The 18,959-nt window shown below is 43.1% G+C and overlaps 1 protein-coding gene across 3 annotated transcripts in view; it reads left to right on the forward strand.

Moving 5' to 3' along the window:
- Nucleotides 1–539: 539 nt before the first annotated feature.
- The window catches only part of SLC39A12 (solute carrier family 39 member 12), a gene marked incomplete at both ends in the record, with an annotated part of 67,972 nt that continues 49,552 nt past the window's right edge, over nt 540–18,959 (forward strand). For all 3 annotated transcript variants that reach the window (XM_082838071.1, XM_082838072.1, XM_082838073.1), the window contains 3 exons: nt 540–800; nt 8,373–8,654; nt 14,526–14,733. In XM_082838071.1, the coding sequence (XP_082694197.1) occupies nt 540–800; nt 8,373–8,654; nt 14,526–14,733 (751 nt within the window). The remainder of the gene's footprint in view (nt 801–8,372; nt 8,655–14,525; nt 14,734–18,959) is intronic.

Below are 18,959 nucleotides of genomic sequence, written 5' to 3' on the forward strand. Positions count from 1 at the left end.
TATTTTGTAATAACTACATAATAGAAAGAATCTGAAAAAAAATATATATATACGTATGTATAACCGAATCACTTTGCTGTACACTTGAAACTAACACAGCATTGTAAATCAACTATACTTCAATAAAAAAATAAATGAGGGTGTTTCCTGCCCCCGGTCTTATGACCTGTAGCACCGTCAGGATGGACCGTGAAATGCATTCTTCCTAATTTTTGACTCTATGTCTATTTCAGAGAGAGACAATATAACACACTTCTTGGCTGTTGTACAGTTTGAAAGTCTACACCCACCATAGTTTCCTGCCGGTTGGTGGGAGTTATAAGTGAGCTACAGACCCCCAGTTGTTCAGAAACAGCTTGTCATTGCCAATCAGCTTAGCCACCCAATTAATGAATCCTTTCAAACCTGTTGCAGGCACAGTAATTAAAGGCTTTATTTTTCCTCTTTGCACAGACATTCCTCCAGTTACAAGTTGACACTGTGAACACCAACCCACCCACCGCCATCAGAGGCAGACTTGGGCTAAAGGAAGAGTGGAAATGTGCTTCTGGAGAAAGCTCTCTGTATTCGGGGTGCCATTGTTCCTTCTACTCAGCCTGGTTCCCTTGACTGAGACGGAAAGACCCTCAACTCCAGACAGCAGCGGCACTTGGAGTCCAGGGCAACTGACGGAAATTCTACATGTTCTCTCGGCAGAAGAGCCCACGCCCCTGAACCACTCAAGAAGCCTCATCAGAACGCTGCTAGAGAAAACCGGGTGCCCACGGAGGACAGACGGAAGGCAAGGAGATTGCAATCTGGTTAGTGCCATAGAATGGGATCAGGGACAAGGGCATTTTCCAAAGAGAGCCATGCATTCCTTAGCCGCTTACTTTAGGATAAAGAAAAATCCATTGCAAACCTTCCAGTATCCGAGTGGGCAATGCATTATGGTGTAATAACGCCCATATTTGGGATATGACAAATCATACAGCATTCTGCATATGGCATTTAGAGACAGGGAGAACTTGTTTTTATTAAAATGGTAATGCTTCAGTAAGCCTTTGTACAATGCTTCTGCAGGTTTAGAGGTATTTATTTGCAGGTATGCACTTCTTTCTGATTGGCTAATCCTTTTAATGCGCTTGCAGTGACCTTGAACATGGTTGGTTAGATAGATGCCATTTGTTTTCTGAGGCATAATAATACCAATCTGCTATTTATCTCATGTTGAATTTTTTAAGTACCTTCTCCCGGATATCGGTAGGTGTGTTCTAATCTTTTGCATCGTGGGGAGTTAATGAATTGGATTATCATCTGCTTAAAAATGAGGAACCTAAGCTGGGGAAGGGAAGTGCTCCCAGTGGGGCTAAAATGGGCCCCAGAAACCCATTTTCCAGGCATTTCCTAGTCTATCAAGTGACTCTCAAACCCTGGCTGTCCATTAGCATCACTTGGCCAGGTTCCACAAAACACCCAGGCTGGAGCTTCCTCTCCAGAGATTGAGATTTCACTTTCCCTGGATGGAATTTTTAAAAATCTCTGCAGGCCACTTTAATGTAAAAACAGCATTACTGTAAAATCAACATTTAATGTAAAATCAGAATGTCTCCATTGGGTGGGGGGAGGGGGGGATGACCAGAGCAGCCCCAGAGGCAAGAGCCCATGTCTTAAAATGACTTCAGACAAAAAACAGACCAAAACAGTCAGAGCATCCCTTTCCTGAGATGAGATTTTTCAGAATGAACTCACTCACAAATAAGTAAGTAAATAAATGAAGACATAACTAACTAAATAAGAGAGGCACATCATTTCTCCCCAAAATAAATTTTAGCAGATCTTCTCAATCACGCTTTGTTCTGGGGGAAACATTTCTTGGCCAAATGTTTTGTTTTTTGTTTTTGTTTTTTTCACAGAAGGGTCTTGCTAACAGAATTTTTCTCTGCTCTGTGCAAACAGTAAATAATTCAGTAATCAGTAGAACTCCCAAGGGTTCCCAGAGAAAACATGTGTTGTAAAGGCAACTCATCTGTGATGACAGTAATTTATATATATAGCAACAGAAGACTTCCCACCGGAAATAACTAGGAGTCATATCTTATTAATGTCCTCCGAGAATTCGCTTCAGAGAAATGTTGTCTAATGACATGAAATGCCTTATTAAGGCTGGTTGGATATTACTTTAGCTTGGGGGGGGGGATGTAAACAGGCAAGATTATTCTCCATTTTTGGGGGGGGGAATGGGTTGTTTTGTACATTTTTTTTATTTCTATGACATTAACAAGTATTTGGCCAATTTAGTTTCTCTTCCATTCCTAGGAAGTGAAACGCTGTCTGTAATAGCTTCACCCTCCTGCTGCCGCTGTTTCTCTTTCTCTAAGAGACTAAGCTTAAAAAAAGAGGCTGATCTCAGCTTCACCTGCTCAGAAGTCTCCAATTTACCCGAATCATCATAATCTAAGCAAGGAGCCCACGGAATCTCTCAGTGTCAATTCACAGAAACCAGGGAGAAACACCCTGGTTTTACAAACACCCACATTCTGGTGCAAACCAGAAGTTTTCACCATGTTCTTGAATCTTTTTTTGTCTTCCTAGGGACTCTGTCCACTGAGAGGCAGGGTGCCTATCGGAAGTTCCGTGATAAAAAGAGGGCAAGGGAGTGAGTTCAGGTCCTTAAATGTCTGAGAAGAGATCCGTGTGTATCCTGAATTTGTGGGGAGGAAAAAAAAAAGTTCCCAATTTTATTTCAGATCTAGGTAGAAACTGAATTTTCAAGAAAAACTGAAGTTTTTAAGGGCACTGCACGTTTAAAAGTAAATCCATTCAGGCTGCCGCCTTTGAACATGGATACTCTTGCCTGATCATGGCTTTCCTTGTTCTTTTTTAAAATTTTTTAACGGGAAGGGTGAGAAGGGGGTTTTAATACATTTAATGAGGGATCAATTAACTCCGAAAGAATAAATTCCACTTCAGGTATGATGAGAACCACGAGCCTGCATGGGTTCCAGGCGTGGGGAAGGGAAAAGAATCTGGTTTGGAGTCCGTCAGCACTGGGTCCGTGTCCTTGTTCTGGCACCGTCTAGCTGTTAGGATGCCGAGATGCTGATTCCTTTCTCAGGGGGCTCCCTGTGAGGTCACATGACCATCTATGAATGCATATACGAGCTCAAGCTCTCTTCCCCTGTTATATTCGTGGAAATGTCCAGTGCCCCCTTTTCCAGGTCACTGGGGCAGCTTTTGTGAAGGACCTTCAGTGCTGCTGAGAAAACAAGACTTTCCTCTGCAGCCCCCTCCTGCTCGTCCCCCGGCCCCGCCCACCTCGACTGTCCCCAGAGGTTTGGGGATTTTTTTTTTTTTTTTTTTTTTTCTCGGTACGCGGGCCTCTCACTGTTGTGGTCTCTCCCGTTGCGGAGCACAGGCTCCGGACGCGCAGACTCAGTGGCCATGGCTCACGGGCCCAGCCGCTCCGCGGCATGTGGGATCTTCCCGGACCGGGGCACGAACCCGTGTCCCCTGCATCGGCAGGCGGACTCTCAACCACTGCGCCACCGGGGAAGCCCGAGGTTTGGGGATTTTAACCAAGATCTCCAGGCGATTCTCAGACACATTCAGAGAGAATCAATGCTTTTAGGTCCTGCATTTAATTCCCTCCCCCATCCCCGAGTTGTAATAATGGTGATGGGATAAAGTTTGAAAAGCATCAAGCTTTATCTTAACTTGTTTATCGAGAAAGTTTATCTGAACTCTTCTCAGTTAAGACTTTCCTTTCTGTCACTTAGAAATGCCACTAAATCTAGTACAGACCCACAAAAAGCTAGCGCCCGTCATCAGCTGACATCCTTCCAGATCTTTGTCTGGGAGGAAAAGGAAGAAATAGAATTTCCCTCTTGTGTTGTATAGTCAATTGTTAGCAACCCTGCCCCCTCCTAAAACAGAACTTTAAAAATCTAAGAACTTAAAAGAAGGCAGCTGACTTACCCATAACGCAAAATCAAATTCTAAACATCTCTTGGTCTAAAATTCCTCAAGCTTACCCTGCAGGTTCTGACAGCTGCCTTATTAACACAGAAGATTTCATATAGCCCTTTGTCGCTGAGGCACGCGCCTGAAATACACAAGCAGTAAACAAAGCTGAATTAAGCAGCTGGGAAAAGGCAATCTGATTTGGCTCCAGGGTTCATAGAAAATTACTAACAAACGTCTGAGTAGTCCATTTAGCTTAGTAGAGAGGACTTCTGACAATTTGACTAGTCTTTTTTTTTTTTTTAACCAAAGTTTGTTTCCTTATGAAGTAGAAAAACGAATTCCCAGAATCTGTGTTTTTTTTTTCCTCTTAAACCTTATACCTCCACCTGACGAGATTCAAAGGAAGTCAATGGATTATTTCTGAATGAGGCCATTCTTCTTCAACAAAGAATCACTTTAGGGGCTTCCCTCGTGGCGCAGTGGTTGAGAGTCCGCCTGCCGATGCAGGGGACACGGGTTCGTGCCCCGGTCCGGGAAGATCCCACGTGCCGCGGAGCGGCTGGGCCCGTGAGCCATGGCCGCTGAGCCTGAGCATCCGGAGCCTGTGCTCCGCAACGGGAGAGGCCACAACAGTGAGAGGCCCGCGTACCGAGAAAAAAAAAAAAAAAAAGAATCACTTTACTGGAGTCAGAGCCTGGGACAGATCTGATGCCTGTGGGGTGCCAGTATTTGCAAAATTTTGCTAAACATCCTCTCCCAAACCACAACTGAGCCACTTTGGGAAACTGTAACAACTGAAACGAATCTAGCGGTGATGAACTGAAAATCCCAGCCCCCCCAGCAACCCCCACAGCAATTTTTGTCACGTCCACGCCCAGCAGAGATTTTACCTTGTTAGCTCTTCCCATTCTCCCTGCACCACTCCGTCCTCAAGCCACCACCTTCTGCATTAAGGTAACTTGTCAAAGACTCAAATATCAGAGCACAGAGTTTTCACCACGTGGTCCTCTGATTCACCGTTAAGTTCCATTTCAGCAGGCCTCAAAAACTTAAGGCTACCTCTTAAGAGGTAGGCTACCTCTGTTCATTCAAGATGACCAAAATCTCTAGCAAGATAAAATGAGCTGCTTCCACAACTTACACTTTTCCAAGTCAGAAACTGATTTACCTTCCAACATGTAAGCATTTTACAAAAAAATTCCGGAGTGAACATCTGCCTGATTGTGTTCAGGGTATTCTATCTAGCCTGATAGGAGAGGGGGCTCTACCTGCCCTGATAGGAGAGGGGACTCCATCTAGCCTGATAGGAGAGGGGGCTCTACCTGCCCTGATAGGAGAGGGAACTCTGTCTAGCCTGATAGGAGAGGGGACTCTATCTACTCTGATAGGAGAGGGGACTCTATCTAGCCTGATAGGAGAGGGGACCCTATCTACTCTGATAGGAGAGGGGACTCTATCCTTCCCTCTTTTCTGCTACCTCCTGCCTCACTCCTAGAAAGGCACAGAGCAAAAGCCTGGAGAAGGAGCCACGAGTGGACAAGGGTCTCGGGCTGCTTGGATGGGATACAGGGTGGCCACGGACACTGCTGTGTGCAACCAGCGCACGACCACACCTGGGCCGCATGCACGTGGTCTGGTGGCTCACGGAGGTCCTACCTGTGCTTGGCGCTCTTATTCCCACCTCCCGGCGCCATCAGACGAGCTGAATAGCACTTGGAAGCCTCTGAAGGTGAACTTGTCCTGCCCGCTGGCTGCACCGTGTTCTCACTGATGGACATGATAACCTTGCCAATCCCCTAGCCTCCTAATGGACCAGATCTCTTCCTACCAAACAGGAGGGAGAGAAAGTTGCCTGGTGAGGGGCTGCACAGCAAGTACAAAGTCTATCACTGGCAGAGCAGGAATTAAGACTGGGCAGCCACTATTAAAGGTGTGGCTTTAGGTACGTCACTCACCCTCTCTTAAACTTGGCTGACACATATACTAAGGGTATATTTTCCTCATAGAAGGAAAGCATGCTTCATACTTGATTCTGTGCAGGGTCTTCGCATACTGCATATATATGTACCTGTTAATTAATTCTTTATGAATTAAGTAATTGGGTAGTTGGTATTCTGAATGCTTTTGATTGTGCAGAAATACTTGGTGGACTATGATGTGGGCTTTTTTCTTTTCCATTTAAAATAATGCAATGAGTTTCCCCCCTTTGAAAAATTGATCATCCGACACCTTTTCCAGAACCAATGAGATTCATACTCTGAGGGATGCCTTGATATGGAAGATACTTAGCACTGTCTTGGACACATGGCTTCCAATAAATGGTAGCTGATATGACCGATGGTTTTCCCGATACTTTAGTTACAGAAGGTTATTTGGCACAAAGCTCGATTCAGCTGATTCACCTCCCTGGGTCCTGGTGTCAGTCCCGTCTAACAGCTACCAACCTATGGACTTTTCTCTGGGGCTGAGGAGGGAACAGGAAAGGGCTGCTGCGGGTTTGGTGGCTGAGTTTAATACTGACACTCAGAGTTGATCTCGTTGGGAAGCCTGCATCTGTTGGCTGAGGTTTTGGCCTCTCACAGTTGCGTTGGGGAGAAATTGGAATCTGTGTGGCTTGTGAAGAATGTGATTAATGCTTTGCTTCACGGATGGATGACATGTTTCTTTCTGGCTCAGATGGTATTTTCCAGATGTTACCCAGTGGGACACACAGCAGACATGGAATTAGGACCCCTGAAACTTCCACCTCAGAGAACAGATGAACAGATTTCATAGTAGATTATCCCACAGTGGGACAACTCCCCTGGGGCTCAAGATAGGCATATTTTATGTATGTATATATTTATTTACTGGCCAGACCACGCAGCATGTGGGAACCTAGTTCCCCAAGCGGGGATCAAATCTGCGTCCCCTGCATTGGAAGAGCAGACTCTTAACCACAGGACCACCAGGGATGTCCTTCAGATAGGCATCGCGTGATGCCTTCACTCTGAGGCTGGTGCCGTGTCATGAGCTGCTTCTCAGATCCTGGAGGCATTCCCAGAAGCTACCCAACTGTCTTCGAAGAAACACAGCTCTTATCTTGCTGGGAGAGCTTCTCTTCCACAACCCCTGTGTCTATCTTTTTCTCACTGTCCCAACCCATTATCCCAGACACCTTCCTCTGCCATGTAAACTTCCCAGATGAGATAAGCCAGCTGTCTGTCTGTGGGTTGTGAAACAAAGCATCATGGAAGCATTTTTAGTAATTCTCGAAGCACCAGCATTTCTGTTAATAGCAGGATGTGGTAACTGATTGCGTCTCAGAAAGGACTGACATCAGTTCTCTTAGGTAGGCTAAGAGAGAAGCAGATGGTACTCGTTCATTCCACTGTGACTCTTCTTAAGTGCCAGGCATGGTGCTAGAGGCTGAGGACAGACCTGTGCACAGAACAGACAAAATCCAGCCTTAATGAGCCAGTTGTCTTCAAGAGGAAATAGAAAAGAAACAAGGAGACATAGTAATCTTAGAATCCTAGTTTTACGAGAAAAAGGAAAAACGGTAATGCTAGAGGTGCCTGTGGCTGTTAGGCACTTAACATGTGGCTCATCCCAGTTGCGATATGCTGATACGTGTAAAACACACAGCAGATTTCAAAGACTTAGTGTGACAGAAAGAACATCAAATAGCTCATTAATACTTTTTCAGAGTTTTGATTATGCATTGAAATGATCATATCTTGCACATCTATTTCCAGAAAATATATTATTCACATTAATTTCACCTGTTTCTTTTTACGGTTTAAAATGTGGCTACTAGAAAACTTAAAGCGTGCCTCACGTTTGTAGCCTGTGTGATATTTTTGTTGAACGGTGCTGTGCCGGAGAACACGGGGCAGGGATGGGGACTTTGGAAATGGTATCTGGGAAGGCATCCCTGAGGAAGTGGCACTTGAAACTGAGACCTGAGAAATCAGGTGGGAAAGAGCCTGGTGGAACTGACAGAAAATCACAGGGGCAGAAGTTGAGTGAGAGAGGTGGAGGGAGGCTAAGATAAGGTAAGAGAGGTAGGATGGGCAGAAGCCAGACTGAGGAGAAAATTATAAGGAGCTTGGATTTCATTCTAAATGCAATGAGGCATCACTTTAAAAGCCAGAGTCAGCTGGTGTTAATCAAGGCAGAGAAGTGACAGCTTGCGTTAATATAGTTGGAGGTAGGAGGGTTGCCTTTAGGGAATAAGGGCTTCTGGGAGGACATCCTTTTTATATAGAAGTCCAGCCATGATTGTCTTACTTGAATGGGCTGTGGAGGCTGCCCACTTTCCCCTCCTATTCATAAAATAATAAGCAACAGAGACTCTGTGGTTGTTAATGTTCTGGGACTATTTGTCAAGCTTTGTTTCTGTTTTTTATTTTTTATTATTATTTTGTGGGGTTTTTTTTGCACAGTGCTTCGAACCAGATGCCCTGTTACTAATAGCTGGAGGAGATTTCGAGGATCAGCTCAGAGAGGAAGTGGTCCAGAGAGTTTCTCTTCTCCTCCTCTATTACATCATTCATCAGGAAGAGATCTGCTCTTCCAAGCTCAACATGAGCAATAAGGAGTATACGTTTTACCTACACAGCCTTCTGAGCCTCAGGCAGGATGAAGACTCCTATTTCCTTTCACAGAATGAGACGGAAGATATCCTGGCTTTCACCAGGCAGTACTTTGACACTTCCAGAAGCCAGGTAAGAAAGTCAGAATTGCTAACTAGCTCTGCTCCTAAGATACAGTCTCAGAGCATGATTTTCTTTGGTCACTGATTCATTCCTAGGATACTCAAAAACTTCTGAGAGGTAAGTAATTGTGGTTTTTAGTGATGGGATGTTAAGTGATGTAATTTAAAATTCTGAGTCTGAAGGGGGAAATGTAACAACTAATCATGTGAATGTACAAAAATGTTCCTTTATTTTTTTTTTTTATTTTTTTATTTTTTTGCGGTACGTGGGCCTCTCACTGTGTGACCTCTCCTGTTGCGGAGCACAGGCTCCGGACGCGCAGGCTCAGCGGCCATGGCTCACGGGCCCAGCCGCTCTGCGGCACGTGGGATCTTCCCGGACCGGGGCACGAACCCGCGTTCCCTGCATCGGCAGGCGGACTCTCAACCACTGTGCCACCAGGGAAGCCGTCCTTTATTTTTTATTTTGTTTAAAATAATTCAGAATAAACCTCAACAAAGCTGTTTTGTTTTTAAAGAAAAAAGAAGGGGGTGTGGATGTAATGATTAATCAGTTGTCAGATGAGTTTTAGGCGGAAGCTGGGTGGGTGGGCAGGCAGACCAGGTGATGGGGCAGCTCTGTTCTGAGTCCCCCTGAGCACTAAAGTGAGTGTGACTCATGGCTTTTGATCAGTCTCTAAGGACTGAACTGTAGCGGTGAGAGCAGTGTGTCTATTTGCCTTGCCTTCTGGCAAGGGAAGGATTAGGCATTAAGAGTTGGCGAGAGATGAATTAGTCATTAGTTAGTTCCCTGAGGATGCAGCTTGCAAAAAGCATTATTCATGACAGCACAGACATTATCTCTTTTGTGGCTTGTAATTGGTGCTGCATGTGGTCAGGGGTCCCAAGTGCTTTTCTTTTCTCACAGTTCCCACTCTTAGGAAATGGGTGTCTTGTTGCCTTCATTACTATTCCAGCAAAAGCTGGCCTTTCAATTACCTTTTTGCTTTCTGCTTTGTGATGGGAAGTTTAAGCTGAAAATGTTCTCTGAACATGGGGTTTTTTAAGCCATATTTTCTTAAAGAATGAATTGAGGAGCCACCAGCACATTTTGAAGACTGTGGCAGAATGCGTTTTTTTTTTTTCTCTTGAATTATTCATTGACATGTGTCTTAGTCCGTTTGGGCTGATATAACATAAATGCCATAAACTGGGTGGTTTATAAACAATAGAAATTTATTCTCATAGTTCTGGAGGCTGGGAAGTCCAAGACCAGGGTGCTGGGCAGATTTGGTGTCTGGTGACAGGCTACTTTTTGGTTAACAGATGGTCATCTTTTTGTTGTGTCCTCACCTGGTGGAAGGAGAAAGGGAGCTCTTGGGATCTCTTATACAAGGGCACTAATTCCATTCATGAGGGCTCCACCCTCATGACCTAATCACCTCCTAAAAGCCCCACCTCCTAATACCATCACATTGATAATTAGGATTTCAACATGCAAATTTTGGGGGGTGACACAAACATTCATGCTATAACAACATATAATGATAAATTTGATTCTTGACCTCAATTCTGGTTTCTAGGAGTTCAAAGGTATCTGTGCAATCATGCTACAACTTAATGCCAGCAAAAATATCCTCCAGTTTGCTGTAAATTTCTCTTGTAATTGGCAGAACGAATGGAAAGACTGTTTACTAAGGACTTTGGGGCTATCACTTCAGTAACTCTAATCTTGTGGCTTTCAAACATGGTTATGTTTTTTCTTTCTATTTCCAAGGGATAAAATGGGGTTCCTGTATAGAATTCAGTTTTTTGCTTAAATAGGGAGGTGTGCCTACCTGGAATTTCCTCAGTTCAACGTCTACGTAATGTAAGATTGGTTCAAATGAGCCACTAGGATTTTAGTCATCCTATGTGTTACTGTCTTGATACAGGTTAAATGCAAATGCAAAGCCAGCACTTAAAGGCAGATGGAGTCTATATATTTAAAGTAGATTTATGGTTATCCAACATATCCTGCAAATACCTGGGCTTCTGAAAGTATGTGAGATTAAACATTCCTAGAACAGAATAAAGTAATTCAATATTATGTGTAGACCTACTTTATTCATCTATTCAGTCAAGAAGAAGTGAGCTACTGATGAGTCATAACCCTGTGCTAGGCCTCAGAATAACTATCTCCTGGAGGATACACTGTCACCAGTTCCTGGGAAGGGTCCTGTGGCCCATGCCCTTAGGGTTGGCTTCCGCTAGGAAGTCAGTCATTCTAGACTTGCAGGAGGCCTCTTGGCACCTCACTGCAGGCTGCTGCTCTCTTTGACTAGGGGGTGTAAGGTCACAGAAGATGCTGGCGGTCCAGGCCCACCATGACTAGCGTTTCTAGGTCTTGCTTTCATGGGACTCAGCCTCCATAGGTCAAGCCACTAACAGCAACTCCAGGCGGGCCTTAACCAGCTCAGTAAGAGAAACAACCTTACACCATCATATTCTGATTTAGCGACCCTCCCTAATGGTCCAAAATCTAAATATCCCTCTGCTCTTTCCTTCTCTTCCTACTCTGTTTTATCTTCCTGACTCAATCTCTTAATGCAACCACCTCTCTCCGTTCTTTCCACTCTTTTGGTGTTTCCATGGTAAATGTACATGGTGGTCTACTAGCCCTGCCTCTTATATGGAGAACGGGTATTCGTGACCACATCCTGAGGACTTTGGGATTGGAAACCATGGTTAGAATCCTCCTTTGTCCTCAGTGGCACATTGAGAGGTTACTCTTTCACACCCTCCATGAAAAGCTCACACTTCTATGAGGTTCACACTCTGTTATTTTAACTTGTTCTTGTCATCCATGAATCTTCTGGCTACTTCTCCAAATTTGTTAAAATTTTGGTAACTGCTTCTCCGCCTTCCCCGCTGCTCCCCACCATAGCTATGAATAGGCTCTTGCCAAGCTCACCAATTACAAACTTAAAAAAGAAATAAATCCAGGATATTGAATATAGCTCCCTAAACCATAATAGAAAAGAGTATGAAACAGAATGTGTATATATATATATATATATATATATATTTTATATATATATATATAGCTGAGTCACTTTGCTGTACAGCAGAAATTAAATACAACATTGTAAATCAATTATACCTCAATAAAATAAATAAATAGATAAATAAACCTGATCCACACTTTTCCCACCTTGTCCTATGTCACGAGAAGGCAACATTGACGTCATAACCTACCCTTGAGTCCTCATTGGATGAACATACTTCCTCCTTCCCACACTCCTGTACGTTGTATCTCTCAACCATCTCTGTCCTTCTCTTTGCTCTCTCACTTTTGTCAAGTCTTGCCTCCATGAAGCTCTCTTTTGCTCTTTGATTTCTGTCAGCCCATACTTCATGTTTTTTCCCATTCACATCACCCCCATCTCCTGGTTTCTTCTCACTTGTCCAGCTGTTCTGTATCAGGTTCCTTTGTAGGATCCACTTGACCTGCCATCCCTTAAATCATGGCATCCTTCTTGTTGAGTGAGATGCTCTCACAACGTCAAGCACTCCTAAACACTGATGACTTTCAATTCTGTTGCAAGCTAGCCCAGATTTCTCTTTTGAGCCATCGACTCATATATACACCCATCTTTAAAAATCTCCATGTGTATATTTCCTCAGCATTTGAAACTCAATATTAAAATCAAAAGTCATATTTCTATGCCTGAACCTGTTCTTTCTTTGATGTTGCTTATGTAGCTCTTGAAATAGTCTCTACTTTGGCTTGTAGATGCTGCACATTCCTGTTTTTTTCCCCTCTGACCCCCATTTTCACCTTTGCAGGCTCTTCCTCTGTGTAGATTTTAAGCATTAGTGCTCTTCCAGGTGTGGTCTTAGCGCCCATCATTCTATATGCTTTCTCTGGGGTAGCACATCTATACTTAAAGATGACTCACCAGAGTGTACCTCCATCCCAGACCTCTTCCCTACACTCCAGACCCACATAGACTATACAACATCTTTTCTTTAAGGATATGGTAAAGGCACCTCACACTTAAAATATCCCAAATCAAGGTTATAAATCAACCCAACGAGATCCAGTCTTCATGTATCACTTCATAGGTCAGCAAATAGCATCATCATCCAGTCAAATGCCCAACTAGAAATTTTATTTTCCAGATTTCTTCCCCCTTTATATCTAATCCAAGTGCTACTGCTGTTACCTCCTGAAGAGATCCCTAACCTGTTGACTTACTCCATTATCATCATCACCGTCTTGTACCTGGGCTACAGTAATAGCCTTCTTACTGTGCTACTAGGAAGCACTGACTCTCTTTCCAGTCTATTTGTGCTCCACCAGGTAGCCAGAGTGAATTTGTCAAAACACACATCCAGTCCTATAACCCCCATTCCCAAACCTTGCCCAGAATTCCCCTTTGGCTTCCAGTTGATTTGAGGATAAGGGGCAAACTCCACTAAATGCCAGTAGACCTTCAACTTTCACCGTGCTCCCCTTACTCCGCCCACTCCAGTGACTGCCCTCCTTCCAGCTGTGCATATCTGCCATCCTTCCTGCCACAAAAACTTTGCATATGCTGTGTCTCCTACCTGGGCTGTTCCTTTCTCCCACTCCTTCAGATCAGTGTGTGTGTGTGTGCGCGTGCACATGTGTGCCACAATCCCAAGGAAGCCTTCTTGGGTCTGCCTGGCTGGGTCAAATAGCTGTCTACTTTTACATCGTTGTACCATGTACCTCTCCTTCAAAGCAGTTGCCAAAGTTATCAACTTACGTTTGATTACATTATTGTTTCATTAACAATAGTGAACTTTAAGCTCCAGGGTAGGCAGACACTGCTTTTGGCTTGGGTCACCACTGCATTTCCAGTACCTAGGGAAGCACCAGATATATACTGGGTATTTGCGGGGAGAATTTGTGGGATAGTGGGCGGTATTACCATTATACAGTTGTCGAACCCAGAAACCTGAGTCTTTTTTTTTTTTTGCGGTACGTGAGCCTCTCACTGCTGTGGCCTCTCCCGTTGCGGAGCACAGGCTCCGGACGCGCAGACTCAGCAGCCATGGCCCACGGGCCCAGCCGCTCCGCGGCATGTGGGATCTTCCCGGACCGGGGCACGAACCCGTGTCCCCTGCATCGGCAGGCGGACTCTCAACCACTGCACCACCAGGGAAGCCCCTGAGTCATTTTTGACTCTGCACTCCTCCACATTTTCTTCCAAGTCCTTCCAAGGCTAACTTCTTAATATTCTTCAAATGCATCTGCTTCTTTCCATGTCTAGTGCTACCGTCTTAGGTCACGAGATATTTTGGGTTAATCAATAACTTCTTAACTAGACTTCTTGCCCTCAAGTTCTAACCCTGTCAATCCATTTACTACTTTGCCACCTGAGTGACACTTCTGTAACCTACCTTATTGTACATTCTCTTGTTTATAATATTCAGTGGTTTCTCTGGGGCCTTAAGGGGAAATTTATTTTTTAAATTTTATTGAAGTGTAGTTAATTTACAATGTGGTGTTAATTTCTGCTGTATAGAAACGTGACTCAGTTATACATAAATATATGTGTATTCTTTTTCATATTCTTTTCCATTATGTTTTATCATAGGATATTGAATATAGTTCCCTGTGCTCTACAGTAGGACAATGAGAAAGATTAGATAAATAAGAATCAGTGGGATGGGTGTTAGAAAATTCAGTGTCATGGAAGATGAAAGAAACAAGTATTTTCCAGATAGAGTTCTATCTGAGACTAGAGAATGATGGTAGGCACATTCCCACAAACAATTCACTCCTCTTTTAGAAGAATGATTCCTTGTCTTTTGGGGAAATCCTAGAGATGTTCTAATCAGAATAATTTCAGAAGTTAAAATTTTCTTTTTACTTTGTGTCTGATTTCAGTGTATGGAAACCAAAGTGCTGCAGAAAATATCTGGTATCTCAAGCAGTGATGGTGCCGATGAAAATACACTTCCTCAGTTGGCGGAGACAATCATTGCTTTGTCCCTCCAAGGTGTTTGTCTGGGACAAAGAAACTTGCCGTCCCCAGACTATTTTACAGAATATATTTTCAGTTCCTTGAATAGTACAAATACGCTCCATCTATCAGGTGAGGATGCTTTTCATGAATTTCACTTCCCAGTCACACCTACTAAATATAAACTGTGCCAAAAACAAAAGCGGAATCGTTGCGATGACTGAATTTGTCCAGATATGTTTTAAAGACCCTTTTAATCTCAGCATGTAGTGAGACAGCCCAGGGGGCCTTTTCAGGGCAGACATGCTATGATATGTATGTGGTGATAAGGCAAAAATATGCACTCAGGGCTTCCCTGGTGGCGCAGTGGTTGGGAGTCCGCCTGCCGATGCAGGGGACACGGGTTCGTGACCCGGTCTGGGAAGATCCCACGTGCTGCGGAGCGGCTGAGCCTGTGAGCCATGGCCGCTGAGCCTGCGCGTCCGGAGCCTGTGCTCTGCAACGGGAGAGGCTACAACAGTGAGAGGCCTGTGTACTGCAAAAAAAAAAAGCACTCAGCTCGTTTGAGCAGGGATGATGAAATTGTGGATGGAGAGCCAAAGGGAGAGGTTTTTATGATCTGCTGCTAGGACTAACTGAACACTTTCCTGTTTGGTACAAAGTGCTGGGCCCGGGGGGACAGAGTATCACGTAGAAGGATAAAGTAGTATTCTAAAGGGTGCAAGAGGCTTGGTAGCAGTTTGCTTGGAACCATAAAAGTAAGTCATTTAATGTTAAATAAAAGTACTGTGAAATACGCATCCTGGCTACATTCGTGACAGCCAGCATTGGAGGGATCTGAGGTAAAATAAGACGTCACGAAAGGAATCAGAATGTGTGTTTCACGCATTTCTTTGTACTTGACAAGACATTAAGAGTGAAATGGCTTATTTTTTCATCTGCATCAGAATGCCCTGCTTTGCACACACACCAAGGTCACATTCTTCCTCTCGGGAAGTCACAACATAGAAGAGAAATACAAATTTTCCAAGGTACCAGCAACACCCTCATGATCTAGATAAATCTTCTAACTCTGAAAGGGATCAAGAGCTAGGAGTCATACAATTCCACGCAGAACTCTCTGACTCGTTTGTCTAACCCACTGAACGACAGGTGTGTTTTTCTGCAATTCGTCTGTATTTGCTTTAAGAAATGAGAGAAAGAACTTTATTAAGATGAAAATTGAAGTATAGTTCAATTGTGTTACCTAGATGTCATCACTAGGAAATAGGCCGGGGAAAAGCATGCTACGCTGAGAATGATTTTGATGTAGCAAACAGGAATTGCTAAATTCAGATTTTGAGTGATTGAGTTTTAGCAGGACAGTTTGCATATCAACCGAAGGAATGGAATGATTTCCCTTTTCAAGTAAAAATGTGTGCCACCTGAAATAGGACGAGCCATCAGACCGGAATACAGAATACAGTTAGAGGCAAGCTGTACTGTAAGATCAAGGCAAGTTGTCTAGATATTGACCATCATGGACCCTGGATTGAAAAAACTAAAATAATTGTTTGTGAGAGGTGTTCAGTATCACCCACTTGGGCACAAAGCGGCCACGTTTGCATTTGAGAAGTCAGAATTGCATCCCATCCCAGTGCAATTAGATGCTTATTCCAGAGGCCCCAAGGCATTTTTTTCTAACAACTGCCTCTGAGCTAGGGCTCTACTGATACTAATTGTATTTTGGGGTAGAGGGGGAAAAAGTATGGTATTTTTAATTTTTTTTAATGTTTTTATTATAGAGATTGTTAAACAAAATTAGAAACAATAAAATAGTGTACCCCCATGTACACAGTCCCCAGCCTTAACAATTAACAGCATAATTAATGCTGGATAATCTTATATTTGCCTGCATCCTCTCCCAATCACTTGATTATTTTGAAGCGATCAACCTGTACATATTTCTGTATGAATCTCTAAAAGAGGAGGATTTTTTTTTTTTTTTTTTGCGGTACGCGGGCCTCTCACTGTCGTGGCCTCTCCCGTTGCGGAGCACAGGCTCCGGACACGCAGGCTCAGCGGCCATGGCTCACGGGCCCAGCCGCTCCGCGGCATGTGGGATCTTCCCGGACTGGGTCACGAACCCGTGTCCCCTGCATCGGCAGGCGGACTCCCAACCACTGCGCCACCAGGGAAGCCCAAGAGGAAGATTTTTTTAAAAATACCTATTACAAATCTCACTGCTGAAAAAACCGAATGATTCCTTTAATATCATAAAAATTTCCTCCATGTTCACATTTTTCTGCTTTTTAAGAAATATTTTTAGTTTTTATTGAACCAGGATGTAAATAAGGTCCATAAAATGTGAATTGTTGGTATGTCTCTGACGTTTTACTTTTGATAGGTGTCATGCCCTTCCCCTCCATTCTATTTTGTTGCAATTTTTTTGTTGAAAAAACCAAAAAGGTATCATTTATCCCATCTGGATTTTGCTGATTGCATTCCTACTCATTTTACGTGTGTTTCTTTTTTTTTTAATTAATTAATTAATTTATTTTTGGCTGCCCTGGGTCTTCATTGCTGTGCGTGGGCTTTCTCTAGCTGCAGTGAGCACGGGCTACTCTTCGTTGCCGTGCGTGGGCTTCTCATTTTGGTGGCTTCTCTTGTTGAGGAGCATGGACTTTAGGCACACGGGTTCAGTAGTTGTGGCGGGCGGGCTTCAGTAGTTGTTGCCACAGGCTCAGTAGTTGTGGCTCGTGGGCTCTAGAGCGCAGGCTCAGTAGTTGTGGCACACAGGCTTAGTTGTTCCATGGCATGTGGGATCTTCCCGGACCAGGGCTCGAACCCATGTCCCCTGCATTGGCAGGCAGATTCTTAACCACTGCACCACCAGGGAAGTCCCTTACATGTGTTTCTATGCAACGTGTTTCATGTATATTGATTTTTATACGTAGAGGTTTGATTAGTTTTAGGTTGTTTATTTATTTGGGGCTGCAGTCTGATCGTTGGTATCTTCCATCGGCAGCACATAACATCTGGTTGTCTCTTTCTGAGAAGTTATAAGCTATTGATGGTCATTGCCTAGATTGATCAGTTGTTTGGGGCTTACACAGTGGTGATCTTCTGATTCTCTCAGTTCTTCTTCATGTTTCAGTGTAATAATTCTATAGTGGAAAATATTTCCCTCACCGCAGTTTCATTTTATTGAGGTTCTTAAAGGAAAGTAAGGATAAACTCTTGATTCTTTAATTTACCACTTTACAAAATAATAACATAGTTTCCTTGCATCCTCAAGGAACAATGAGCTTTTCTTTTTATATCATTATGATTTCTTATCTCTCAATCTATTGTCATTATTATCCTTTTGGTACTCAGATCGTTCCCTCTTTGACAAGTGGAATCTTATTCAAGGTGGCTGTAAGTCCTTTTGCAAAACCCTTAACACATTTTATATCTCCCTTGCTCTCCAGTATAAAATATTCCAGGTTCCTCTTGTACATTTTCTGCCTAAGCTGGGATAATTGTTTCTCCAAATATTTTTTATCTTTATATAAACCAATTAATCAAACTTCTCTTATTGCTTTTGGATTTTGAGTTAGAGTTGAGAAAGTTTCCCACATTCCCAGGTTATAGAAGAAGTTACTCGTGTTTTCTTCTAGTACTTGTATGCTTGCATTTCTGATCCATTTAGGATTAATTCTGGTGCATGTTGTGAGGATTAGATCCAGTTTATTTTCTCTATATGACTATGCAGTTTTCTTTATACCTTTTATTTAAAATGCAGTGGAAATTATTTCCTCCACTGGTTTGAGATGCTTCTTTTATATAATAAAATGATAAATGCAATCAGGTCTATTTCTGTTTTCCATTCTGTTCTATTGGCCCACTTGTCTATCCATGTGCCAGTACTGTACTGTTTTACTTATAGTGGCTTTATAGTATATTTTAATTTCTGATAGAGCTAGCCTTCTTCATTGCTCTTCTTTTCAGGGTCTTCCTGGCTTGTTCACCCTTCCTAACAAATATCACCTAACTGTCAAGCTCTGGGAAAAAATAACCCTGTGATAATTTTATTATAATTGCAAAATAATTATAAAATAACTTAGAAATGATATTTATAAGATGTTGCATTTTTATATCTCATAGTGTTTCTATTTGTGCATACCTACATGTGTGCTTTTGTGGAGTGTTTTATTATTTCCCTCACATAGGTTTTAGACATTTCCTGGTACATTTATACCTAGGCATTTATCTTTTCTTTTGGCTCTCTTACCTGGGGTCCTGTCTTTCATTACAGCTTCTAACTGGTGTTTGTCTATGTGAAGGTTAGTGATTTTTTTAGATTAATTTTATAACCTGTTCCATGATTAAATCTT

The sequence above is a fragment of the Leucopleurus acutus genome (genome assembly GCF_964270905.1).
Source record: "Leucopleurus acutus genome assembly, chromosome: 1".
Lineage (NCBI taxonomy): Eukaryota > Metazoa > Chordata > Mammalia > Artiodactyla > Delphinidae > Leucopleurus > Leucopleurus acutus.